The 23250-nt window shown below is 45.0% G+C and overlaps 1 protein-coding gene across 1 annotated transcript in view; it reads left to right on the forward strand.

The window, feature by feature from the left end:
- The window catches only part of FMN1 (formin 1), a 167624-nt gene that overhangs the window by 142544 nt on the left and 1830 nt on the right, over window positions 1-23250 (forward strand). The window contains exons 14-16 of the mRNA XM_054400699.1: window positions 5229-5280; window positions 9443-9592; window positions 22750-22834. Of these exons, the coding sequence (XP_054256674.1) occupies window positions 5229-5280; window positions 9443-9592; window positions 22750-22834 (287 nt within the window). The remainder of the gene's footprint in view (window positions 1-5228; window positions 5281-9442; window positions 9593-22749; window positions 22835-23250) is intronic.

The raw sequence follows: 23250 nt of genomic DNA on the forward strand, positions 1-23250 counted from the left end.
AAAATTTCACTGGTAACAAATCAATACTAAAGAAGACTAAATGCATCCCACTGCTGATCCTGCTGTTCTTTGCACTGCTCACAGTGCCCAGGAGTTTAAACCTGTCCAGAATTCTGTACAAAAGGAGAGAACATTCATCATAGAATCACAGAATCTGTCTGGTTGGAAGACACCTCCAAGCTCACCCAGTGCAACACTTGACCCAGCACTGCAGGGTCAGCACTAAACCATGTCCCTAAGCACCAGCTCCACACACTGCTTGAACACCCCCAGGGATGGTGACTCCAGCACTGCCCTGGGCAGACCATTCCAATGGTTGAGAGCCCTCTCAGTGAAAAAATATTTCCTAGCATCCAGCCTCAACCTCCCCTGGCACTGCTTTTGATGGTCCTCTGTGGTCTTTCTATTCACCTAGACCAGCCTTGAGCTTTTTCTTGTGCTCTGCATAGTCCCTGATCAAACAGTTCCTGCAAGGTTTGCTTTGGATGGCAATTGGACTTGAGAGTGGAGATCCATAATAGTCAACTTTTAGCCACAGAGTCTTCTGGGTTCAGCTTCTGCTACCTAAGGGTATCAGCAATGGGTGTCTACAAGATTTCAATATCTTACCCAATGGTGTTATGGCTTTGTGCTTTAGGAAGACCAAAAATGGTAAGGTCTGTTGCTGCTTGTTCTCCTTACTTTGTGATGCCACAGGATGGGACATTTGGCACTTTGGAGAAAGCTAACCCAGCTGAACCCCTCTGGAGATGGAATTTTCTGCCTCATGCCTTTGATGTATGTTTCTAGCAGAGGTTTCCTCTTGTGACTACCTTTCAGCATGATTCCTTAAGAGGTTTTAGTATTGACTAATAAGGAAGGTGAGCTCTTGTGAGCCTAGAAAACATCCTAAGAACCTTCTGCCACCTTTGTAACAGCCTCTGCCCAGGTTCTGTGAAGTTCAGAGAGGAATTTCATGAGGGTTTTAGTTTGGATTTAGCATGTTCTGGTTGTCAGTTGGTGGCAGGGAGGTGTTTAGCTGGTTGGTATTGTTTAGTTTTAGAGTTGCTTTGGGTTGTATTTGTTGTTTTGGTTTTTTTCCTAATCCTAGATTCTGCTTTAACTGTGGTTGGTTGGAAGACAAGAGTCAGATGAGGGCACACAGAGCACTGTCAGCAAGTCTGCTGGTGACACCAAACTGGGTGGAGTGGCTGACACAGGAGGGTTGTGCTGCCATTCAGTGAGACTTGGACAGGCTGAGAGCTGGGCAGGGAGAAATTGAATGAAGTTCAACAAGGGCAAGTGGAGAGTCTTGTACCTAGGAAAGAACAACCTCATGCAGCAGGAGAGGTTGGGGACTGAGCTGCTGGAGAGCAGTGAAGGGACCTGGGGGTCCTGGTGGATGGGAGGTTGACCATGAGCCAGCAATGTGCTCTGGTGGCCAAGAAGGCCAAGGGCATCCTGGGGGGGATTAGGAGTGTGGTGAGTAGGTCCAGAGAGATTCTCCTCCTGCTCTACTCTGCCCTGCTGAGGCCACATCTGGAATATTGTGTCCAGTTCTGGGCCCCTCAGGTCAAGAAGGACCTCAGGGAACTGCTTGAGAGAGTCCAGCACAGAGCTACGAAAGTGCTGGAGGGAGTGGAACATCTTCCTTAGGAGGAGAGCCTGAGGGAGCTGAGGGCTCTGTAGCTTGGAGAAAAGGAGCCTGAGAGGTGACCTCATTGCTGTTGATAAAGATGTGCAGGGGGAGTGCCCAGAGGCTGGAGCCAGGCTCTGCTGGGTGATGCCCAATGCCAGCACAAGGGGCAGTGGTGGAAGTTGAGGCATAGGAAGTTCCATGGAAACAGGAGGAAGAATTATTTCCCTGTGAGGGTGACAGAGCCCTGGCACAGGCTGCCCAGGGGGGTTGTGGAGTCTCCCTCTCTGGAGATCTTCAAGACCTGCCTGAATGTGTTCCTGTGTGACCTGCTCTAGGTGACCCTGCTCTGGGATCAGGGCAGGGGGGCTGGACTGGACGATCTCTGGAGGTCCCTTCCAGCCCCTAACCTCATTCTGTGATTCTGTGGAAAGGCCTATTTCTTTCCTTAGGGAAAACCCAAATGCCTTGGGTTTGGGTGGGGTTTTTTCCCCCCACAGAAAACCCTAGAATTTAGCCTTCCTCATCGTGGGAAATAGGAACTGAAGAGAGCTCTGATGTCCCCATCCCAGCTGCTGTTGTCTGAGTGTTCTCCCGGGCTGACAGGTTGTCCTTGCTAGAGAATGCTTGGAAAAGCTATAAAAATATATGCCTCAGATCTTTCCATTCTGAAATGCTAAGGTGCTGAAAAATAAGCTATGATGGGTCCAAGGAAGCTGTAGTGAGTGCAGCTGGCTCAGTGGACTTGGATGAAATAGCCTTCTTGTGTGCATTCAGATGTTTAAGGTCAGAGAGAAATACCAGAAAATGTATCCAGCCAGGCTCAATGGTAAAAACTTTCACTCCAGGAGGCAGAAGTAACTGGGAGATTTTTGTGCAGTTGTGTCTACCCATTTTCATTCCTCTGTCTTCCCCCCCTCAGAGCAAGTAGTTTCCTCATTCTGTGCTTGCCTTCATTAGCTGCTGACCTTCTCCAGCTCTCAGTCTGTGCCAGCCAGCATGCAATCTTCTTACTCCTTTGTTGTTGGGGAAATATTCCACAGCAGCCTGATTCTGTTGTAACTGGAAGCTGCTGTGCATATATTAGACCCATGAAAGTAAATATTTTCTGATCATTTCTCGTTCTCAGCATAGTATTTGGCATGCCAGGGGAGCAGGCAGTAGGTAGGATGTTTGGGTTGTATTTTTTCAGTGACACTCTTGTACTGTTTCACTCAGAACTGTTTGGAGGATCATGACTCTTCACATGCTTCCTTCTGCACTTCAGTAAAAAGAAACCACCAGAAACATCTCAGTTTCATAAGGCAGTTTCCTAAGATCATAATCCATTTGTTCTCTTCTCCATTGAGCTCAATACAGATGGCAGGGTGGGTAAGACAGGTGGCTGCTCTGCAGAGTCTGCAGCTCTCTGTGTTACAGCAAACTGCAACTGCCTGCTTTGCAAATAACCTGCTGCCCTTCAAAGCTCTTGTCTCAGCTTCTTAACTGATCCTGGCTTTCATAGAAGATTACAGAGTCACAGAATAACTGAGTCTGGAGCAGACCTGTGAGATCATCAGGTCCAGGCTATGACCTAACACCACCCCATCGATCGCTGTATTGCTGGCGATTGTCTGCTGGTCATAGGACAGGATGTGGTACTTCATTCAGGAGATGGACTTTCAGGCATTGGAATCTGCTGCCCAGGGAGGTGGTGAGTCCCCAAGCCTGGCTGTGTTTCAAGGTTGGCTGTGGTGCTTGGGGCTCTGGTTTAGGGGTGAGCCTTGTAGAGTAGGGTTGTGGATTGGACTTGGTGCTCCTGAGGGTCTCTTCCAACCTGAATGTTTCTGTGATTCTGTGACTAATCCAAACAGTAGAGCATACTAAGAACTTCCCTGTAGATGTGAGCCTAGACAGCAAACCTTATATTTGGTTACAGAATCATAGAATGTTATGGGCTGGAAGGGACCTCAAAAGATCATTGAGTCTAACCTCACTTGCAGAGCAGGATCACCCAAGTCAGGTCACACAGGAAGAAACGCATCCAGGTGGGTTTTGAATGTCTCCACAGGAGACTCCGCAACCCCTGTTCCAGGGCTCTGGCACCCTGATAGGGAAAAAGTTTTTCCTTATGTTCATGTGGAATTCAGGATGAATTTCTCAGTGGCCTTGCCTGTAAACTGAAGCTTGTAGCTGCACTCCTATAGACTGAGCAGGACAGCTTTGCCATGGTAGCACTGTTTTATCTGTCTGCTCTTCTGCCACAGCTAAAGTTGCTCCACTCGACCTAGTGCTCAGGAACATGGTTTAGTGTTAACCCTTCACTGCTCGGTCATGGGTTAGACTGGATGAGCTTGGAGGTCTCTTCCAACCAAACAGATTCTGTGATTCTCTGTATTAGGAAGAAATGATCAATATTTTGTACTTGATACATATTCACAGGATCACACAGGATCAGGGGATCTTAGGGGTTGGAAGGCACCTACAGAGATCATCGAGTCCAACCCCCCTGCCAGAGCAGGACCAAAGAATCCAGCACAGCTCACACAGGAACACATCCCGATGGGGCTGGAAAGGCTCCAGAGAAGGAGACTCCACAACCTCTCTGGGCAGCCTGTTCCAGTGCTCTGGGACCCTCCCAGTCAAGAAATTCCTCCTCGTGTTGAGGTGCAACCTCCTATGCTGCAGTTTCTCTCCATTGCCCCTTGTCCTATCCCAGGGTGCAACTGAGCAGAGCCTGTCCCCTCCCTCTTGACCCCCAGCCCTTGGATATTTATAAACATATATTAAATCCCCTCTCAGTCTTCTCCTCTCCATACTAAAAACCCCAAGGCTCTCAGCTTCTCCTCATGTTGTGGGGTGCTTGAGTATCCAGCTCAGGAAAGAGGTTCAGAGGTGGAGAAAGTCCATCCTTGGCAAACCAAATCCTTTTAAGTAGTTTGTGTGAGCGTTCTGTAACAGAGGGACTCAGATTCTCTAATCGTTTTTCAAACTCCTGGCTGGTTTGGAAAAAAAACAACAACAACAACAAAAAACTAACTAAAATCATGTACATGCCATAGTCTGAAAACTCAGTCCATGTGTTTTCACTTTTCAGCTTCCTGAACAGAATGTGAGAGCTATATGGAACAGTTGGTGTTAACTATGTTTGATACCTGTTCAATTCCAATAACTTCCAATTATTTCTGCTGGAAAACAAAACTAAACCAAACAAAACAGGTTTAAATTTGTAAGTTCGGGCCTGAAACAATAAAACCAAAAAAAAAACCAAACCCCAAAAAACACCCACAGACAGCTTAATGTTCTTTTTTTGTTAAAATCTGAAAGTCAAGTTGAATGATTTGCTTTCTGTTCAGATGATATTACTACATAGTATGGATTGTAAATGACTTTTCTAATCCAGTATGCTTCACAGGCACATTAAAAGCATTCATTTAACTGCAATAAATAAAAAAAAAACAAAAAACCATGAAAATTAGCAAATGTTTATTGCTTTTTTAAGACAAGCATTCGTTTCAAAGGCATTGAGTACACCACCTAGCCAACTCTGAATGACAGAGATGTTTAGATGTGTGAGAGCTCTGAACCAGCAAGGCAGTCAATTTACATCTCAAAATGTTTTTTTCATTGGCAGCTAAAGAAGAACATAAAAAAGAAGAGAGCAGTTTGGAAAATGCACAAAAGTGGTAAGGTTTTTGGTTTTTTTTGCTAGTTTATTTTGGTCAAAGATGTTATTGATCTTCTTAGGAGCCAGATGAAATGGGGGGCAGGGGGAGGGGGGGAAGGATCTGTACTTCAAAGAGGTAATATTGCTGTCTGAAAAATTCTTAGGTAGTCTTCCAGGAAAAAGTTCAGCTGAGTTTTTAGCCCAACAGTCTGCTGTGCTTGGGGGTTTAATTGCTGTCAAGATTGGACTGAATCAGGGTATTGGAAGAATGTTATAATAACTGATTGCCTGCTTAATGCAGTCAGAATAGATTTGGGGTTCACTGACCATTTTCAGGCTATCAAATGCAGAGAAATCCTAAGATTTTTGTTGCCTGAATATCTCTGCCTTCTTTAGGCCAAAGGAGGCAAAACGTGGGGAGAAATGAGATGAATTGCTGGGTGGATGGTAAAATAACAACAACTTTGTATTTCTAATAACGTTTGTTGTTGTTTCCCAAATTATAGATTTTGGGGAGAGCAAAGGATCTGCCTTTAACTTGATTTATGGTAACTATGGAACTGCCATAAATCAGCTGGCTAAATGAATTCTTAGCTTCTTAGCACTATTTTTTCTTTGTGGTCACTAAAGGCAGACCTGTGGTAGTTTGGGGCTTGATGTTATTTTTCTGAGCCCAGAGTGGCTATGGAGGGGCCACTTGGTTTGCAGCTGACTTGAAGAATTGGTTGTCTGATGTGAAGTTTGGATTTTTCAATTGCTAAAGAAGCCTTCAGTGGTTTATATTACTGCTAAAAGGATCTGTTACTTCTGAATGTCAGAAAGCAGCCCAAGAAACCAGATTGAGCTGGATGAAAGCAAAACTCTGCTTCTGGGGGAAGGGCTGAATAGGAAACATGAAGAGGGGATGAGGAGTAAGTGTCAGGATGGAGGCAGAACAAGAGACTGTGCAAGAATCACAGGATCACAGAATCATTCAGGTTGGAAAAGACCCTTGGGATGATCAGGTCCAACCATTAACCCTGGTCCACAAGGCTCACCTCTCAACCATATCCCCAAGCACCACATCTGAACAACCTTTAAACACATCCAGAATTCAGGATCTCAGAGCACACAGAGGCAAATTTGTCAACCACAGGTGAGGTGGAGAAAGGTTCTGTTAGGAAGAGGAGAGTCATAATGCTACTGGGGCTGCTGTCACATGAAGGAAACCTCACAACTGAGATTCTTGCTGATCCTGGCTCAGCTATGGGATATTTGACCCCAGTGAATGCAGTTGAAATGGCATTGCCCAGTGGACATAAACTGTTTTAACCATCTGATGGTGATTAAAGTATTTTTGGATGCTTAGGGTTTTAAATCTCAGAATGGTTCACACAGATATTTAAAGTCACATTCATTTGTTTATTTATTTGCTTGCTCCTTGTAGTGTCCCTACAGCACCCTTCAACTCTGGATTTTGTTGTGATTTACTATGAATCACCAATTAGCCTGAAATGTAGTTACATGTTTCATACAAAACCTTGGTAAGAAATTTAAGAGGTTGAGGTGAGCATGTAGGAGGATATAAAAAGCTATTACATCAGTATCTGATATTCTTCAGTGTGTCCTAGAAGCTATGTTCAACTTTAAGGGTCCCTTCCAAGCCAATTAAATCTGTGAACCTGTGAACCTTTAAAGAATGTATTGGCTCAGGTGACTCACATCCAGGCTTTTATTTAGTGAAGCAGTTGGAAGATGTATTCATTTATTTTGGGAAGGTAACTTCTGGGTGTTTTGGGGTGGGGTCTTTTGATGATGTTCTTCAGGCCTGGCTAAAAGCTTGAATCTCAACCTAAGGCAAAACCAAACACTTGACCTTGTCAATTCCATATGGAAATGTGCAAAATGGACTACAAATTCCAGGAAAACTTAAGGAATATTTACAGAAGCTCCATCTGTTGCTTTAAGTAGCATCTGTTGAATCACAGCCTGGGCTGCATCACAAGATGCACTGCTAAGCAGATCCAGAGAGGTGATTCTGCCACTTTGCTCTGGTGAGACCTCACCTGGAGCACTGCATCCAGTTCTGGAGCCCACAATATAGGAAGGGGAGAAGGAGGGGGACCTGATGGAGAGGGTCCAGAGGAGGCCATGAAAATGATCAGGGGGGTGGAACACCTATGCTATGGAGACAGGCTGAGGGAGCTGGGGGTGTTCAGCCTGGAGAAGAGAAGGCTCCAGGCAGACCTAAGAGCAGCCTGCCAGGACCTGAAGGGGCTACAAGAAGGCTGCAGAGGGACTGTTCCCAAAGGCCTGCAGGGACAGGACCAGGGAAAATGGTCTGAAATGAGAGCAGAGCAGATTGAGATTGGATGTGAGGAACAAGTTCTGCACCAGGAGGCTGCTGGAACACTGCAACAGGTTGCCCAGGGAGGTGGTTGGGGCCCATCCATGGAGACATTCAAGGTCAGGCTGGACAAGGCTCTGAGCAACCTGATCTAGTTGGGGATGACCCTGCTGACTGCAGGGGGTTGGACTGGATGACCTTTGGAGGTCCTTTCCAGCCAGACCATTCTGTGATTCTGTGAGTAGTTAGGAACTCCTTACAAGCCTTTAAAATACCTCTTTTTTTTTTTCAAGATTCACAATTCCTGTCATCTAGATTTAGGACCTATTGGCCATTGCAATAGAAGAATATAGCTTCAATAAAATCAGTATCTGGAGGAAAATGAGTCATTTTGAAGCAAGTTCTTCCCTTTTCTTTTCAATTACAGCATTATTTTTAATAAATATCACCAAATATTTACTTTGCAGAGAAAAGTGATTGGGTTTGCAGAAGTGGACATTCCTTTGATTTTTTTTTGGTTTTCAGGATAAGTACCTGACCAGGTGAATCATTTCATTTTATCTATGTAAATCAATATCATAAAGGTTAAAAGTGCCCAATCAGTGAAAGTGCTAATTGGAAGCATTGCTTATAATCAAAGACTGCTTTGCAAATGCCCAGCTGGCTACAAGTGCTCTGACATCAAAGAGGCTGGAGCTCCTCTCCTATGAGGACAGGCTGAGAGAGTTGGGGTTGTTCAATCTGGAGAAGAGAAAGCTCCAGGCAGACCTTCTTGTGGCCTTCCAGTACCTGAAGGGGGCTACAAAAAAGCTGGGGATGGACTTTATGGGGTGTCAGGGAATGATAGGACTGGGGGGGATGGATCCAAATTAGAGGAGAGGAGATTTAGATGAGACCTTTAGAAGAAGTTGTTCCCCATGAGAGGGTGGTGAGAGACTGGCACAGGCTGCCCAGGGAGGTGGTGGAAGCCTCATCCCTGGAGGTTTTTGCAGCCAGGCTGGATGAGGCTCTGGCCAGGCTGATGTAGTGTGAGGTGTCCCTGCCCATGGCAGGGGGGTTGGAACTGGATGATGCTTGAGGTTCCTTCCAAAACTGACAATTCTGTGAAAAAAACATTAAAACACTGGCAGTGTACTTTGATTAAATTAATATCTGCTTATTGACACATGTGGAAGGAGATGAATTATTTTCAGTACACCTTTGCAAACTCACTGTTAGTGCTGTCTATAGGGTTTGTGGGGGTTTTTTTGGTACTAATCTCAATTCTCCCTAAATAATTGAAGGTTGCTTTTTCCAAGCCTTGGGAATTCTTCCTGATTTGGCATGTGGCTCTTCCACATCCCTTCACTAAATGGGAGAACAAGATCTTCATAGAGTGTTGCGGGAATTGGAGATAACGTAGCATTCCCTGAAATCACAGAACTACAGAAACATTCAGGTTGGAAGAGACCCTCAGGAGTACCAAGTCCAATCCACAACCCTACTCTACAAGGCTCACCCCTAAACCAGAGCCCCAATCACCACAGCCAAACCACCTTGAAACACAGCCAGGAAATGCAGGAAGTGAAGTTTTTCTCATGAAAGTTGCATGCTTGTGATTTGCCTGAGATTTCTCTCTGATGGCTCAGGCATCTGTGAGTTCTTCTGCTGGGAAGGAGGTAGGTGTTGGAAGGTTAGTTATGCTCGGCATGGATCGCTGCTATGGTTTCCAAGGCTAAAGGGAAGTAATGGTAATGACCAGCCTTGACTACTGAATCAGGAACCAGCCCTCAGAGAAACTCTTTCCCTAGTGGCCTTATGTGTTGACAGTTGTTTGGTTTTGTTGTTTTTTTTCCCCCCCTCCCCTCTCTCCTAGCTTTGAAGAAACTGTGGGGTACTTTGGGATCAAGCCAAAGCCTGGTGAGAAGGAGGTCACACCCAACTACATGTTCACCGTGTGGTATGAATTCTGCAGCGACTTCAAGACCATTTGGAAACGGGAGAGCAAAAGCATTTCCAAGGAAAGGTAAGGTTCTAATAAAGCCATTAATACCATTTTAGATGTCTGGGAAACTGTTCCTTCTCAAACCCAACAAATTATACTTCTAGGTTTCACAGGTGGCCTTTGCTTTCTTTCAGATCTATTGGACATCAAGGCAAGATTATTCCCTCAGGGTGTGTAGGGAAATGCACCAAAGGCACGCTGTCCCCCACAAAAAGATAAACACACATCATCTGATAAATTACACTTTGGTAACCCCTTCCAATTACTAGCTAGTAAAATGAAAGGGGAGCTGTGCTAATTTGTAACAGATTGCTTCCCTGGGCAGTCTCACGTTGGCCGAGGCTAAATGAGGCGATATTGCTGTCGCAGACAGGACAGACAAATAAAAGTGAAGGCTTTGCCACTTAATATACTGCACTGGCATCAAAGGGAAGCCCCCCGAGATTCAGGCCACACTTAGCACAGTGTCGAAGCCCCACGCTGGATTTACAGCGCTGCTGCTGGCTCTCAGTGTCCTGCTGGGGACATCAAACTGCTCGCCGCTAGAGCTCACCCCAGTCGCCTGATTTTATTAGTTAAGAGTGAAAAAATGATGGGGGGGGGGGACAAAAAAGGGGAAAAAATAGAAAATGTGGGGGAAAATTAAGAAAAAAAAAAGGGAAGGGGTGAAAAGGGGAAGAAAGGGGAGAAAAGGGGGGGAAGGAAGGAAAAAGGAAGGAAAAAAGGAGGGGAAATAAAAAATTAAAAGGAAAAAAGGAAGGAGGGGAAGGGGGAAAAAAGGTGGGGAAAGGGAGGAAAAAGGATGGAAAAAGAGGGAAAGAAAAAATTAAAAGGAAAAAAGGAAGGGGGAGAAAGGGGGGAAAAAGATGGGGAAAGGGGGGGAAAAGAAGGGAAAAAGGGGGGGAAAGAAAAAAATTAAAAGGAAAAAAGGAAGGGGGAGAAGGGGGAAAAAAGGTGGGGAAAGGGAGGAAAAAGGAGGGGAAAGGAGGGAAAGAAAAAATTAAAAGAAAAAAAAGGAAGGGGGAGAAGGGGGAAAAAGGTGGGGAAAGGGAGGGGAAAAAAGGGGAAAATGTGGGGAAAGAAAAAATTAAAAGGAAAAAAGGAAGGGGGAGAAAGGGGAAAAAAGAAGAAGAGAAGGGGGAAAGGAGGGAAAAAGGGGAGAGAAGAAAAAAGGAAAAAATTTTTAAAGGGGAAAAAGGGAAAAAATAAAAGGATAAAAAATTTAAAGGGAAAAATTAAAACAAAAAAAGGAAGAAAACTTTATAAAAGGGGGAAAGGAAAGGAAAAAATGAAAGGGAAAAATTAAAAGGGAAATGTCTTTTTTAAAAGGAAAAAAAGGGGAAAAATATTTTAAAATTGGGGAAAAAGGAAAAAAAAATAAAAGGGGCATAATAAAAGGGAAAAATTACAAGGAAAAAATTAAAAAGGGGGAAAATGAAAAAAATGAAAGAAAAAATGAAAATAAAAAGAAAAAATTTATCAAGGGGAGAATTAAGGAAAAATAAAAGGAAAAAATTTAAAAGGAAAAAGGGAAAAATGAAAAGGAAAAAATTTTATAAGGGGGAAAAAAGGAAAAATAAAAGGAAAAATAAAAGGAAGAAATTTTTTTTAGGGGAGAACAAAGGAAAAAACTAAAAGGGAAAAAACATTGAAACTATAATTTCTTGAGTTTTCTTAAGCTTCTCATCTTTTCCAAAGCAAAGGCAATTCCACGCCAAGCCTGCCACACTCCAGTTAATTTGAAAGTGATAATGTGGTGGTGCTCAGGAAAAGAATGGATTCATCATTTTCAGCATGAAATAGCAATCCAGGTATTTATTCCAGACTGATTCATATTGAGAGGAAAAAAAAAAAAATCCAAAAAATCTTGCAAACTTGCAAACTATAAGCAAAAGCAGTAAACTCCTTCACACTCCCGTGCTGCTCCAAATCAAGTGGGGCTTTTAGGGTCCCTTAGCAGTAGCTTTTTAAAGGGCAAGGGATAAAATTATAAATCCCCAATTATCCACAGAAATCAGAGGTTTTAAACACAGGGAAGTTGTAGCTTTTTGTATCATCTCTCTTGTTCCTAGGTTGACTTTATAGAAGCTGATAAGTTCAGAAGTCTCTTTTCTTCCCTTTCTTCCCCATTTGTTTCACACATTAAATGCTGTAGAAGAGAAGCAGTCACCAGCAGATTGCTATAATCATCTCAGGAATAGATTTTTTTTTTCTGATGAATCAGGACTTATTTTTGTTCCAAAGCAGTTAGGAGGAATAGAAATCAACTACCCAAGGATAAAAAAAAAGAAATCCAGACCATACATCCATTACTTTTTATGTAATTAGCACCTTGCTGATGGCTTGCAATGATCCCTTCAAAGAAAATTGATTTCAAATGCCTTGTAAATGTTTTAACACTACATAACTTCCTCAATACAACCCTCAAGACCTCTTGCTTTGTAAGCAAACTGTGCTTTGGAAGGTCAGGTGAGAATTTCTCATGATCTTAATTATATAAATGAAATCTACAAAGAAAAAGGCAGCCAAAGTATTCCAGATCCTTTGAGGAATACCTTTAAGCATGTTCAGAAAAGTAAATCAATGCCAGAATGAATGCAAAGCACCACAGAGTATACTTCAAAGTGCTGACACTTTGTGGATGATAGAGAACATTTTGCAGGGTTTCACTTCAAATTATTTTTGCAAAGCTTCATTCATCTCAAGAGGAGAATTCATTTTCTTTGCATTAAAAATTTGGGTGATTGATCAAGAGCTGCTGAAACGAGGAGCCTTGGCTAGTAAGTAAATGAGAATGACAGAACTGTTTCACAGAATCACAGAGTGTCGGGCTGGAAGGGACCTCCAAAGCTCATCCAGTCCAACCCCCCTGCCCTGATCCCAGAGCAGGGTCACCTAGAGCAGGTCACACAGGAACACATCCAGGCAGGTCTTGAAGATCTCCAGAGAGGGAGACTCCACAACCCCCCTGGGCAGCCTGTGCCAGGGCTCTGCCACCTTCACAGGGAAAAATTTCCTCCTGTTTCTATGGAACTTCCTATGCCTCAGCTTCCACCACTGCCCCTTGTGCTGGCATTGGGCATCACCCAGCAGAGCCTGACTCCAGCCTCTGGGCACTCCCCCTGCACATCTTTATCAACAGCAATGAGGTCACCTCTCAGGCTCCTCCTCTCCAAGCTACAGAGCCCCCAGCTCCCTCAGGTTCTCCTCATGAGGAAGATGATCCACTGCCTTCAGCATCTTTGTGGCTCTGTGCTGGACTCTCTCAAGCAGTTCTCTGAGGTCCTTCTTTACCTGAGTGGCCCAGAACTGGACACAATATTCCAGATGTGACTACACCAGGGCAGAGTAGAGCAGGAGGAGAACCTCTCTGGACCTACTCACCACATCCCTTCTAATCCCCCCCAGAATGTCATTGGCTTTCTGTTTTCATCATCCCAAATTGTTTTGTAATGTGGTACTGAGAAGCACCTCATGGGATCAGGAGATGAGGATGGTGGGAAAGCTCTTTTCATCACCTGAAAACATCCTGTCAAGTCATGACCATTTAAGGGCTCTCTTTTACGAAGCATGAGACCAACAGTTAATGAGCTGCTGTCCAAAAACGCTCCAAAGCAAGCTAAGAGTCACTGAGCCCACTGGAAACTAAAAACCTTAGTATGAGAGGAATGGACAGCTGTCTTCCTTAACTGGGTAATTAATTGGATGCACTACTTGCTTGGCATTTTCAAAGACTGCAATTTAGTTAAAAAAAAAATTAATCTGTTTATCAGGAAACACTTGGTTTTGAAGGGAATTTTGAAGAGGAAGAATTGGCAGTGACAGTCAATATTTTCACCCTCAGGCTCTGAAACTGAGGCATTTGTGTTGTGTGAACACGTTTACCATTGGATTACTCCTCAGGTTTCAGGAGGAGCTACAGTTCCTGGGTGTAAAATGTGTCTGAATAGGCTAAACAGATACCTTAAAATAGGATTTTTGTTGCTGACATTGATTATAGGAGTGAAAATATTCACAGGCTCACAGGTTGGATTGGATTATTGGATTAGAATCATACAACTGTTAGGGTTGGAAGGGACATCAAGGCTCATTCAGTTCCAACCCCCCTGCCATGGGCAGGGACACCTCACACTACAGCAGGTTGCTCACAGCCACCTCCAGCCTGGCTGCAAAAACCTCAAGGGATGAGGCTTCCACCACCTCCCTGGGCAGACATGGAAGAAAAAAAAAAAGAAAGAAAATAAATAGTATAATGAAAAAATATATTAGCTTGAAATTATTCATGGCTAAAAAAAAAAGGTCAAAAGATCTAAGATTCCCAAATTAAAATTCAGTACTCAAAACTGCTTTGTGTTGTAAACCAGACAGATTTAAAACCTCCAAATCTGAGGAGAAAAAGAGTCTTGAGCTAACTGACAGCCTCAGCTGTAGGAAGGGCCTCTTTTGTCTAACAGCTACTTGGCTCCCAAATGTCACAGAAGTGTAGAAATCTGATTAGATTTCTCTGAGCCTCTGGGTTTTTTGGTTTTTTTTTTTGTTTCTTTTTTTTTTTTTTAAGTAAAGGAAAAACTTTAACTGAGCTGCTCTGCACTTAACCCACTGTGAAACTAAATTAGCTGTCCCCCAAGATATAGTTGAATCATTGTCTCTTTGCCCTGGTGAGATTTGCACACTGTTGAGGACTGCAGGGCAGGGGTACAGACAGGTAACAAATGCAGGTTGCTGTGATCTTGGAGATGATGTGACAGGATCTATAAATTACTGCAGAGATGGAATGAGGAACATTTTCAAAACCATATTCCTGATAGAAATGTGACGACAAGTTTTCTTTCATAGGATAGCTTGGGGCCTGATATGTTAGGGAATTCCCTGGGGAAGAGGACCTGGGGGTGCTGTGGACAACAGGGTGCCCGTGAGCTGGTAATGTGGCTGCTGATGGCAGTCTGGGGTGGGTTAGGAGGAGTGTGGCTAGCAGGTTGAGAGAGGTTCTCCTCCTGCTCTGCTCTGCCCTGGTGTAGTCACATCTGGAATATTGTGTCCAGTTCTGGGTCCCTCAGGTCAAGAAGGACCTCAGGGAACTGCTTGAGAGAGTCCAGCACAGAGCCCCAGAGCTGCTGCAGGCAGTGGAACATCTCCTGTGAGGCCAGGCTGAGGGAGCTGGGGCTTGGAGCTTGGAGCAGAGGAGCCTGAGGGCTGCCCTCACTGCTGGGGATAAAGATGTGCAGGGCTGGAGCCAGGCTCTGCTCAGGGATGGCCAAGGACAGCACAAAGGGCACCGGGGGCAAGCTGGAGCAGAGGAGGTGCCAGGGGAAGAGGAGGGAAAACTTTTTCCCTGTGAGGGTGCTGGAGCCCTGGAGCAGGCTGTCCTCTCCATCTCCATCAAACAGCTTCATCTAAATGCACCCTAACCACTCACCAAACGTTAGGGGCTTTTGTTTTGCTTCAAACCCCGGATTTGTTGCAGACAGCTTTATAAGCTGGGATGCCCTTGCATCCAGGTCCTGCTTTTGTGCTTTCTTCTCTTTATCAAATTTTCAGATGATAATTGAAACTAAAACCAAAAGGGATGTTCTTCTTCCAACAAGGTACTTAGACCAGGAGAGATTGCACAGGATTCCACTTCCACCTCCTTCTCTTAGACTACTGATTTGATTTGCAGTGGGAATGATTTTTTTTAATTCAGAATCAAACCCAATGTGTATTTTTAACAATTTTAGTTCATTTGAGAGATAGATAGATATAGATATAATTTATGTATATATATACACACATAAATGTATTTAAATATATATATTTAGGTATATATATACACAAATGTATTTAATTATATATTTATCTGTATATATATGTGTGTAGATATATAATGTATTTAAATATATATCTATTTATGTATGTGTACACACACAAATGTATTTAAATATATATTTATGTATTTATGTATATATGTGTGTGTAGATATATAGATATAGATAGATATAAAAATGTATTTAAATATATATATACACAAATGTATTCAAGTATATATTTATGTATATATGTGTGTGTGTAGATATATAGATATATATATAGATAGATATAAAAATGCCTATCTATGTCTATTAAAGCATTCAAGGTCTGTTACAGTATATTTGAAGAGGCTATCCAACCCAAGTCTGAGTGTAGGGAAAAAATACAAATACAGAAAAAAAAATACAAGTAGTTTGCAATCAGCAGTTTCACCACAAGCTGTGATTTGCAAAGGAAATGTAACAAGGATTGTGATAGAATCCTGGAATGGCTCAGGTTGGAAGGGACCTCAGAGCTCATCTGCTCCAACCTCTCCACCATGGGCAGGAACACCTCTCAACTAGACTCAGCTGCTCAAGGTCTCATCCAGCCTGGCCCTGAACACCCCCAGGGAGGAGGCAGCCACTGGGCAGCCTGTGCCAGAGTCTCAGCACCCTCCTACTGAAGAACTTCTTTCTCAGCTCCACTCTAACCCTGCTCTGCCTCAGCTTCAAACCATTCCCCCTTGTCCTGTCTCTAGACACCCTGATGAGAAGTCCCTCTGCAGCCTTCCTGCAGGATCTCTTCAGCTCTTAGAAGGCAGCTCTAAGGTCTCCCTGGAGTCTTCTCTTCTCCAGGCTGAACACCCCCAGCTCCCTGAGTAGATCTAGAAATCCCAGAAACATGTGAAGCACATCAACAATTTGGGGTTTGAAGACAAATTCCAGTGCCACCCTACCTTTTCCTGTATTTGTGCTGATTCACTGAGAGAACTAAAAGCAATTTAACTAAAAGCAATTTAAAGGTTTGATCAATATAACAATCAAGTTCTTCCCAGAAGATTTAAGACCTTAAGGCTTAATTACAGAAATTGATAACAGAGGTGGAAGGTTTGTAACTGTGAAGCTGACCAAGAGCTCTGTGAAGCCATCTGCCAGCCCAGGTAACACAGAGGTGTTCTGAAAGAGTCTTGAAGCTGAACTGCAGCCTGTGGTGAATTGTGTGGGCTAAGTGTTGGTACCCTGCAGGATTAGTTTGTGGGATGCATGCAGCAATGATCCTGCAGCAAGGCATGTGATGCATGAAAAGAATCTGAGATATGAGGATGTTTCTTAGTCTCTTAAGGGCTATCTGTTCAGCTGTTTTATGGATCTGGGCTCAGAATGCAGCCTGACTCCAGGTTGAACTGTTGATGTTGACTGCAGCTACCACTGCTTGTTCAGCTGAACATTTGGTTTGCACAACAATTCCTGTGCCAACACAGTCTTAATGGGAGAAGTTTGGACTTCAAGTAAGCTCAGGTGGCACAGAATTGTCATTCCAAACTCATTCATAACCCACAGCTATCCCCATAACCCACCACCAGCTGCATGGAAGGAGCTGTGGAAGCAAAGAGAATGGATTATTCCAGAACATCAAGGGACTGAGAGAGAACCAAATCATCTGGCCTCTGTCTTTGCACAATAGCAGAGCCTTAACATACATGAGTAGCAACTGGCTTGTTTAGAGTGGACTCCAGTTTAGCTAACTGAAGGCTTTAGAGCATGGAGCATGCCCCAGGTCACTCCTGCTGTCCAACTAGAATGGGAAGCAGGGGTGAAAATGGTCATGAGTTTATCTGGTCAGTCTCTGACTTCATCATATCTTATCCTGTAAGGAGAAAGTGTTTCAATGAGCTTATGAAGGGAACTTTTGATAAATCATAGAATCATAGAATTGTCCAGGCCAGAAGGCACCTCCAAAGCTCATCCAGTCAGACCTGCCCTCTGCAGGCCCCAGGGACATCTCCAACTGCATCAGGCTGCCCAGGGCCTCCTTGAGCCTCACCTTGAATATCCCCAGGGAAGGAACCTCAACCACCTCCCTGGGCAACCTCTTCCAGTGTTCAACCACCCTTATAGTGAAGAACTTCCTCCTGATATCCAATCTAAATCTGCCCTTCTCTAGTGTGAAGCCATTGCCTCTTGTCAAGTCCTTTAATTATCCTCCTGGCTCTCTGTTGGATTCTCCAGCAGATCCCTGTCTCTCTTGAATTGGACACAGGATTGCAGCTGTGGTCTCAGCAGGGCAGAGCAGAGGGGCAGCAGAACCTCCCTGGCCCTGCTGGCCACACTTCTCTTGCTGCCCCCCAGGATCCCATTGGCTCTCTTGGCCACAAGGGCACTTTGCTGTCCCATGCAGAACTTGCTGCCCACCAGCACTCCAAGGTCTTTCTTTGTGGAGCTGCTTTCCAGCAGGGCAGCCTCTAACCTGTCCTGGTGCCTGCTGTTATTCCTGCCCAGCTGCAGGACCCTGCACTTGTCCTTATTGCCCTTCATGAGGTTTGCCTGCAGCCAGCTCTCAGCCTGTCCAGCTCTGGTTGGATGGCAGCACAGCCTGAGGGGTGTCAGCCACCCCCAGTTTGGTGTCAGGAACTTGCTGAGGGTACTCTCAGTCCCCTCCTCCAGGTCACTGGTAAAGATCTTGGACAAAACTGGACCCATTCCTGATCCCTGGGGACACCACTGGCCACAGCCTCCAAGCTGACTCTGTGGCACTGGTGACCACTCGGGTAGCAAAGTGCTGGCTTTTTCCCCTGGTAGGAGAGCAAAAGGGAATATGTAATTAGTCTGTCATTTTTATCAGCCAGCTCTCACATGATTCAGAGTCATCCTAGCCAGCTGGTTTGTTTTTATTTTTGTCTTCCAAACTATGCACTCTGTTTTTTTTCTTTTTTCAATCCAGGTTTCCTGGAAAATGTGCAGATATGGAGGAAAAGTGACAGAGGTAGCCCTACATCAGTGACAGGCATCGTTTCCTTTTGAAGCCTGAAAGTTTAGAATCCCTAGAATTCCCTCTTCTGATGGAAATATGGACTCTTAAACATTGAAAAAATATTCAGAAAACATTCCTAGGACCAAAGAGAATGTGATCAAAACCAAAACAAGAACCAAACAACTTATTTTCTCTCTTTTTTTTTTTTTTTTTGGTTGGAAAAGACCTCTGAGATGATGAACTCCAGCCAGTAACCCAGCACTGCCAGGTGACCACTAGCCCATGTCCCTCAGCCCTGCCCAGCTTTTCAGTCCCTCCAGAGACTGGGACTTCCCTGGGCAGCCCAAAGGCTTCACAACCCTTTCAGGGAAGAAATTGTTCCTCATGTCCAACCTAAAGAAAATAGGCTGGGGAAAGGGAAAGCTTTAGAAGTTGATCCCTTGGTGTGATTCTGCTGAATCCTGTCACTTGAAATCCATCATCATCTTTGCATAGACTTTGTAGCTGCTGAGGAACAGGCTGCTGGCCACTGGCTGCTCTCATCCATCAGTGGGAAGTAAACTCTGCTGATTAATAGAATGGTTAAAAAGATGGAGTGCTCTGTTGCCACTCAAGTGTTTACTTGTAGGAATGCTAATAGGAAGTTTCCAAAAGGCTTCAGGTGCAGCTTAAAATGTACAGAATGTGTGGATTTGAGGGGTGGACTTCCAGCTTGGATCAGTGCTGCAGCTGAACAGTGTTTGATCAGAGGGCTGGAGCTGGTCTGCTCTGGAGACGGACTGAGAGAGTTGGGGTTGTTTGGTTTGGAGAGGAAAAGGCTCTGAGGAGACCTTCTTGTGGCTTTCCAGGATCTGAAGGGGGCTACAAGAAAGCTGGGGAGGGACTTTTTTAGGGTGTCAGGGAGTGATAGGAGTGGCAGGAGTGGATCCAAGCTAGAGGAGGGGCGATTTAGATTAGACCTTAGGAAGAAATTCTTCCCCATGAGGGTGGTGAGAGACTGGCACAGGTTGCCCAGGGAGGTGGTGGAAGCCTCATCCCTGGAGGTTTTTGCAGCCAGGCTGGATGTGGCTGTGAGCAACCTGCTGTAGTGTGAGGTGTCCCTGCCCATGGCAGGGGGGTTGGAACTGGCTGAGCCTTGAGGTCCCTTCCAACCCTGACAATTCTGTGATCCTGTGCAAATAAGTTTGCTTGAAAATAGTGTAACTGTGTTCTCCCTTTCTTAAGCACTGCAAACACCAGGAACTACCCAGGAGATGCTTACAAAATACATAACTTAGAGAAGGAATTTTACTTTCCAACACTGAGCATTGGTAAACACACCCAAAAAATGGACTTAAGAATGTGTCCTGTGTCTTCCAAAGAACCTGGTGTGCTGCTAGTGTTACAGAAGGGAGTCACACACCAGCAACTGCAGCTAGAATCCACGTTCCTTTTTTTTTTTTCCTTTTTTGCTTCTCTTCCAAAATTCCTCCAAAATTGAGTGTGTCAAAAGCGGTTTGAACTGGACATGGTGTTTTAAAATGTTTGTGTTTGGGTTTGTTTTGTGTTGTTTTTGGTTTTTTGTTTGTTTGGTTTTTTTTGACTGGCCACAGCAATTATTTCTGCCAGTGGAAAAAAATGAAAGGGGAGAAGAAAGGAGAATTTTTGAGTTCAGGAATGCCAAGAAGTGTGTTGTTTCTAGTAAAAAGGGCTGCTTCAGTGTGCAAGAGGGAAAATTGGTTTGCTGAGTTCTTCCTTCCTTGTAAAAATTCACTGCACTGATTCTTTCGCTCTGCATTTTGCATACTGAATGGTAAAGTAGGTGTGCACAGCATCAGTGTTTTAAAGGAGCTGACGGCTGGGCAGGTCGTGTCTTAGGAGTGCCAAGGATTTTCCTTCCTTTTTAGCACTGTTCAGCATATCATTTCCCTGCCCTTTCTGCTGTCCCTAAGAGGGAAAAGACTCACAGGACAGAGGATGTTAGAGGTTGGAAGGGACCTCCAGAGATCATTGAATCCAACCCCCTGCCAGAGCAGGACCAGAGAATCCAGCACAGCTCACACAGGAACACATCCTGATGGGGCTGGAAAGGCTCCAGAGAAGGAGACTCCACAACCTCTCTGGGCAGCCTGTTCCAGTGCTCTGGGGCCCTCCCAGTCAAGAAGTTCCTCCTCATATTGAGGTGGAACCTCCTGTGCTGCAGTTTCTCTCCATTGCCCCTTGTCCTATCCCAGGGTGCAACTGCCTGTCCCTGTCCCTTCCTTCCTAACCCCCAGCCCTCAGCTATTCATAGACATTGATTAGATCCCCTCTCAGTCTCTTGTTAAATTCTGTTTTTCCTTTTCTTCCTAATTAAACTTCTGATCAGGTTCTTGCATACAGGAACAAGAGTTCTGTATGCAAGACCCTAAGATCAAAAGGCAATAAGCAGAGGAATCAGATCTGTGTTCTTTCCTTCTGTCTCAGTAGTGCTTGCAGCAGACTGTTCTGCATCTCCACACAAGAACCTAGACAAGATCCCCTTCTGACTTTGCCTCTCTTCTTATTAGCACATCAGTAAGGCTGGGCACTCAATTCATAGAATCACAGAATTGTCAGGGTTGGAAGGGACCTCAAGGCTCAGCCAGTTCCAACCCCCCTGCCATGGGCAGGGACACCTCACACTACAGCAGGTTGCTCACAGCCACATCCAGCCTGGCTGCAAAAACCTCCAGGGATGAGGCTTCCACCACCTCCCTGGGCAGCCTGTGCCAGTCTCTCACCACCCTCATGGGGAAGAATTTCTTCCTAGCATCCAATCTGAGTCTCCCCACTTCTAGTTTTGCTCCATTCCCCTGAGTCCTTTCACTATCCAACACCCTGTAAAGTCCCTCCCCAGCTTTCCTGTAGCCCTCCTGAGATCCTGGAAGGCCACAAGAAGAGCCTTCTCCTCTCCAAACCAAAGACTTGATGTAAAGCACTAGGGAAAGCAATAAGGAGGAGCTGGCAGATGCTTTCATTTCGAGGTTTTTCAGAGGAAATCTCCTGTGTAGCCTGGCAGATGGCCTACAAAACCAGCATTTTCTATAAATACAACAGACTGAGCCAGCTAGCTTTGGGATTTTTTCAGAGGAGTCTCTTCTTGCTTTGATACTGCTCCTGGGCCTGTTCCAGTTGGATCTTTAAGCCTTTCTATACTGCCTTTAGAGTATTTCTTTCCTGAAGAAGAGGAACAACAACAGCAAATAGTGTTTTATTTTTAATTTGTTTCAGGATTGTCTGGTTGCTTGTTTAGGTTGAGTGGCTTGAAGATGAGTTCGTGTAGCTCTTGTCAGTGGAACACAACCGGAAAGTTATTTGAACATTTCCATAGTCACTGATTTATCCTTAAGCCAGATCTTCCATAAAACCCAGACACCACAAGAACAAAGGAATTGTTTGCCTGGCGACAGTTCCACTCAGCAATCCAAGCTCTTCCTTTTGAGTTTCTCTATTTAAAAATCTACTTTAATCTCCTCTTAGTATCACAGCGTCACAGAGTGTGAGGGGCTTGGAAGGGACCTCCAAAGCTCATCCAGTGCAACCCCCCAGCCAGAGCAGGGTCACCTAGAGCAGGTCACACAGGAACACATCCAGGCAGGTTTTGAATATCTCCAGAGAGGGAGACTCCACAACCCCCCTGGGCAGCCTGTGCCAGGGCTCTGTCACCCTCACAGGGAAATAATTCTTCCTCCTGTTTCCATGGAACTTCCTATGCCTCAGCTTCCACCACTGCCCCTTGTGCTGGCATTGGGCATCACCCAGCAGAGCCTGGCTCCAGCCTCTGGGCACTCCCCGTGCACATCTTTATCAGCATGAGTGAGGTCTCCCTTTAGTTTCCTTTTCTCCAAGCTACAGAGCCCTCAGCTCCCTCAGGCTCTCCTCATGAGGAAGATGTTCCTCTCCCTTCAGCATCTTTGTGGCTCTGTGCTGGACTCTCTCAAGCAGTTCCCTGAGGTCCTTCTTGACCTGAGGGGCCCAGAACTGGACACAATATTCCAGATGTGGCCTCAGCAGGGCAGAGCAGCAGGGGAGGAGAACCTCTCTGGACCTACTGACCACAGCCCTTCTAATCCCCCCCAGGATGCCCTTGGCCTTCTTGGCCACCAGAACACATTGCTGGCTCATGGTCAACCTCCCATCCACCAGGACCCCCAGGTCCTTGTCCCCTTCACTGCTCTCCAACAGCTCAGTCCCCAACCTGTACTGACACATGGGGTTGTTCTTTCCCAGGTGCCAGATTCCACACTTGGCCTTGTTGAATTTCCTTCAATTCAAAGCCCCTTTGTTAAGTCCTTTGTATACTAATAGCAGTTTGTTGGCCTGATGTTCCTGCAGATAGTGGTGGTGGCTCTCACAAGAGGCAGTCTCTAATGAGCAGAGCTAGAGCACCTTTAGTTTCTTTGCCTCTGATGTTGTCTTTCCTGTGTGCTTTGTTCCAGAATTAAAGTGGCTCAGCAATCAGTAAGCAAGTTAACTGCGGAGAAGAAAGTTGAAACGAAGAAAATCAACCCCACAGCTAGCCTGGTATGGTCTGTTTCTTAGTCTGACCTTCTGCAGAGTTTCTGTGACTCTGTTCTTGACACTCAGAATGCTTCTGGGCTGCTGCTGTCGCTGAAGGGTGAACAGGAAGCTTAGTTTGAAGGCAGCAGAGTCGTTTACTTCCCAAGGAGAAATCTTTAATCTTATGCCCTGTGGTAGTCCAACAGTTAAGTTTAAAACTTAGTTCACACACACCGAGAATCACAGAATGTTAGGGGTTGGAAGGGACCTCTGGAGGTCAACCACTGCAACCCCCTGCCACAGTAGGTTCCCCCAAAGAAGGTCACACAGGAACACATCCAGGCTGGTTTTGAATGTCTCCAGAGATGGAGACTCCACAACCTCTCTGGGCAGCCTGCTCCAGGGCTCCATCACCTTCAGTTAAAGAAGTTCCTCTTCAT

The sequence above is a fragment of the Indicator indicator genome, chromosome 4 (assembly GCF_027791375.1).
Source record: "Indicator indicator isolate 239-I01 chromosome 4, UM_Iind_1.1, whole genome shotgun sequence".
Classification (NCBI taxonomy): Eukaryota; Metazoa; Chordata; class Aves; order Piciformes; family Indicatoridae; genus Indicator; species Indicator indicator.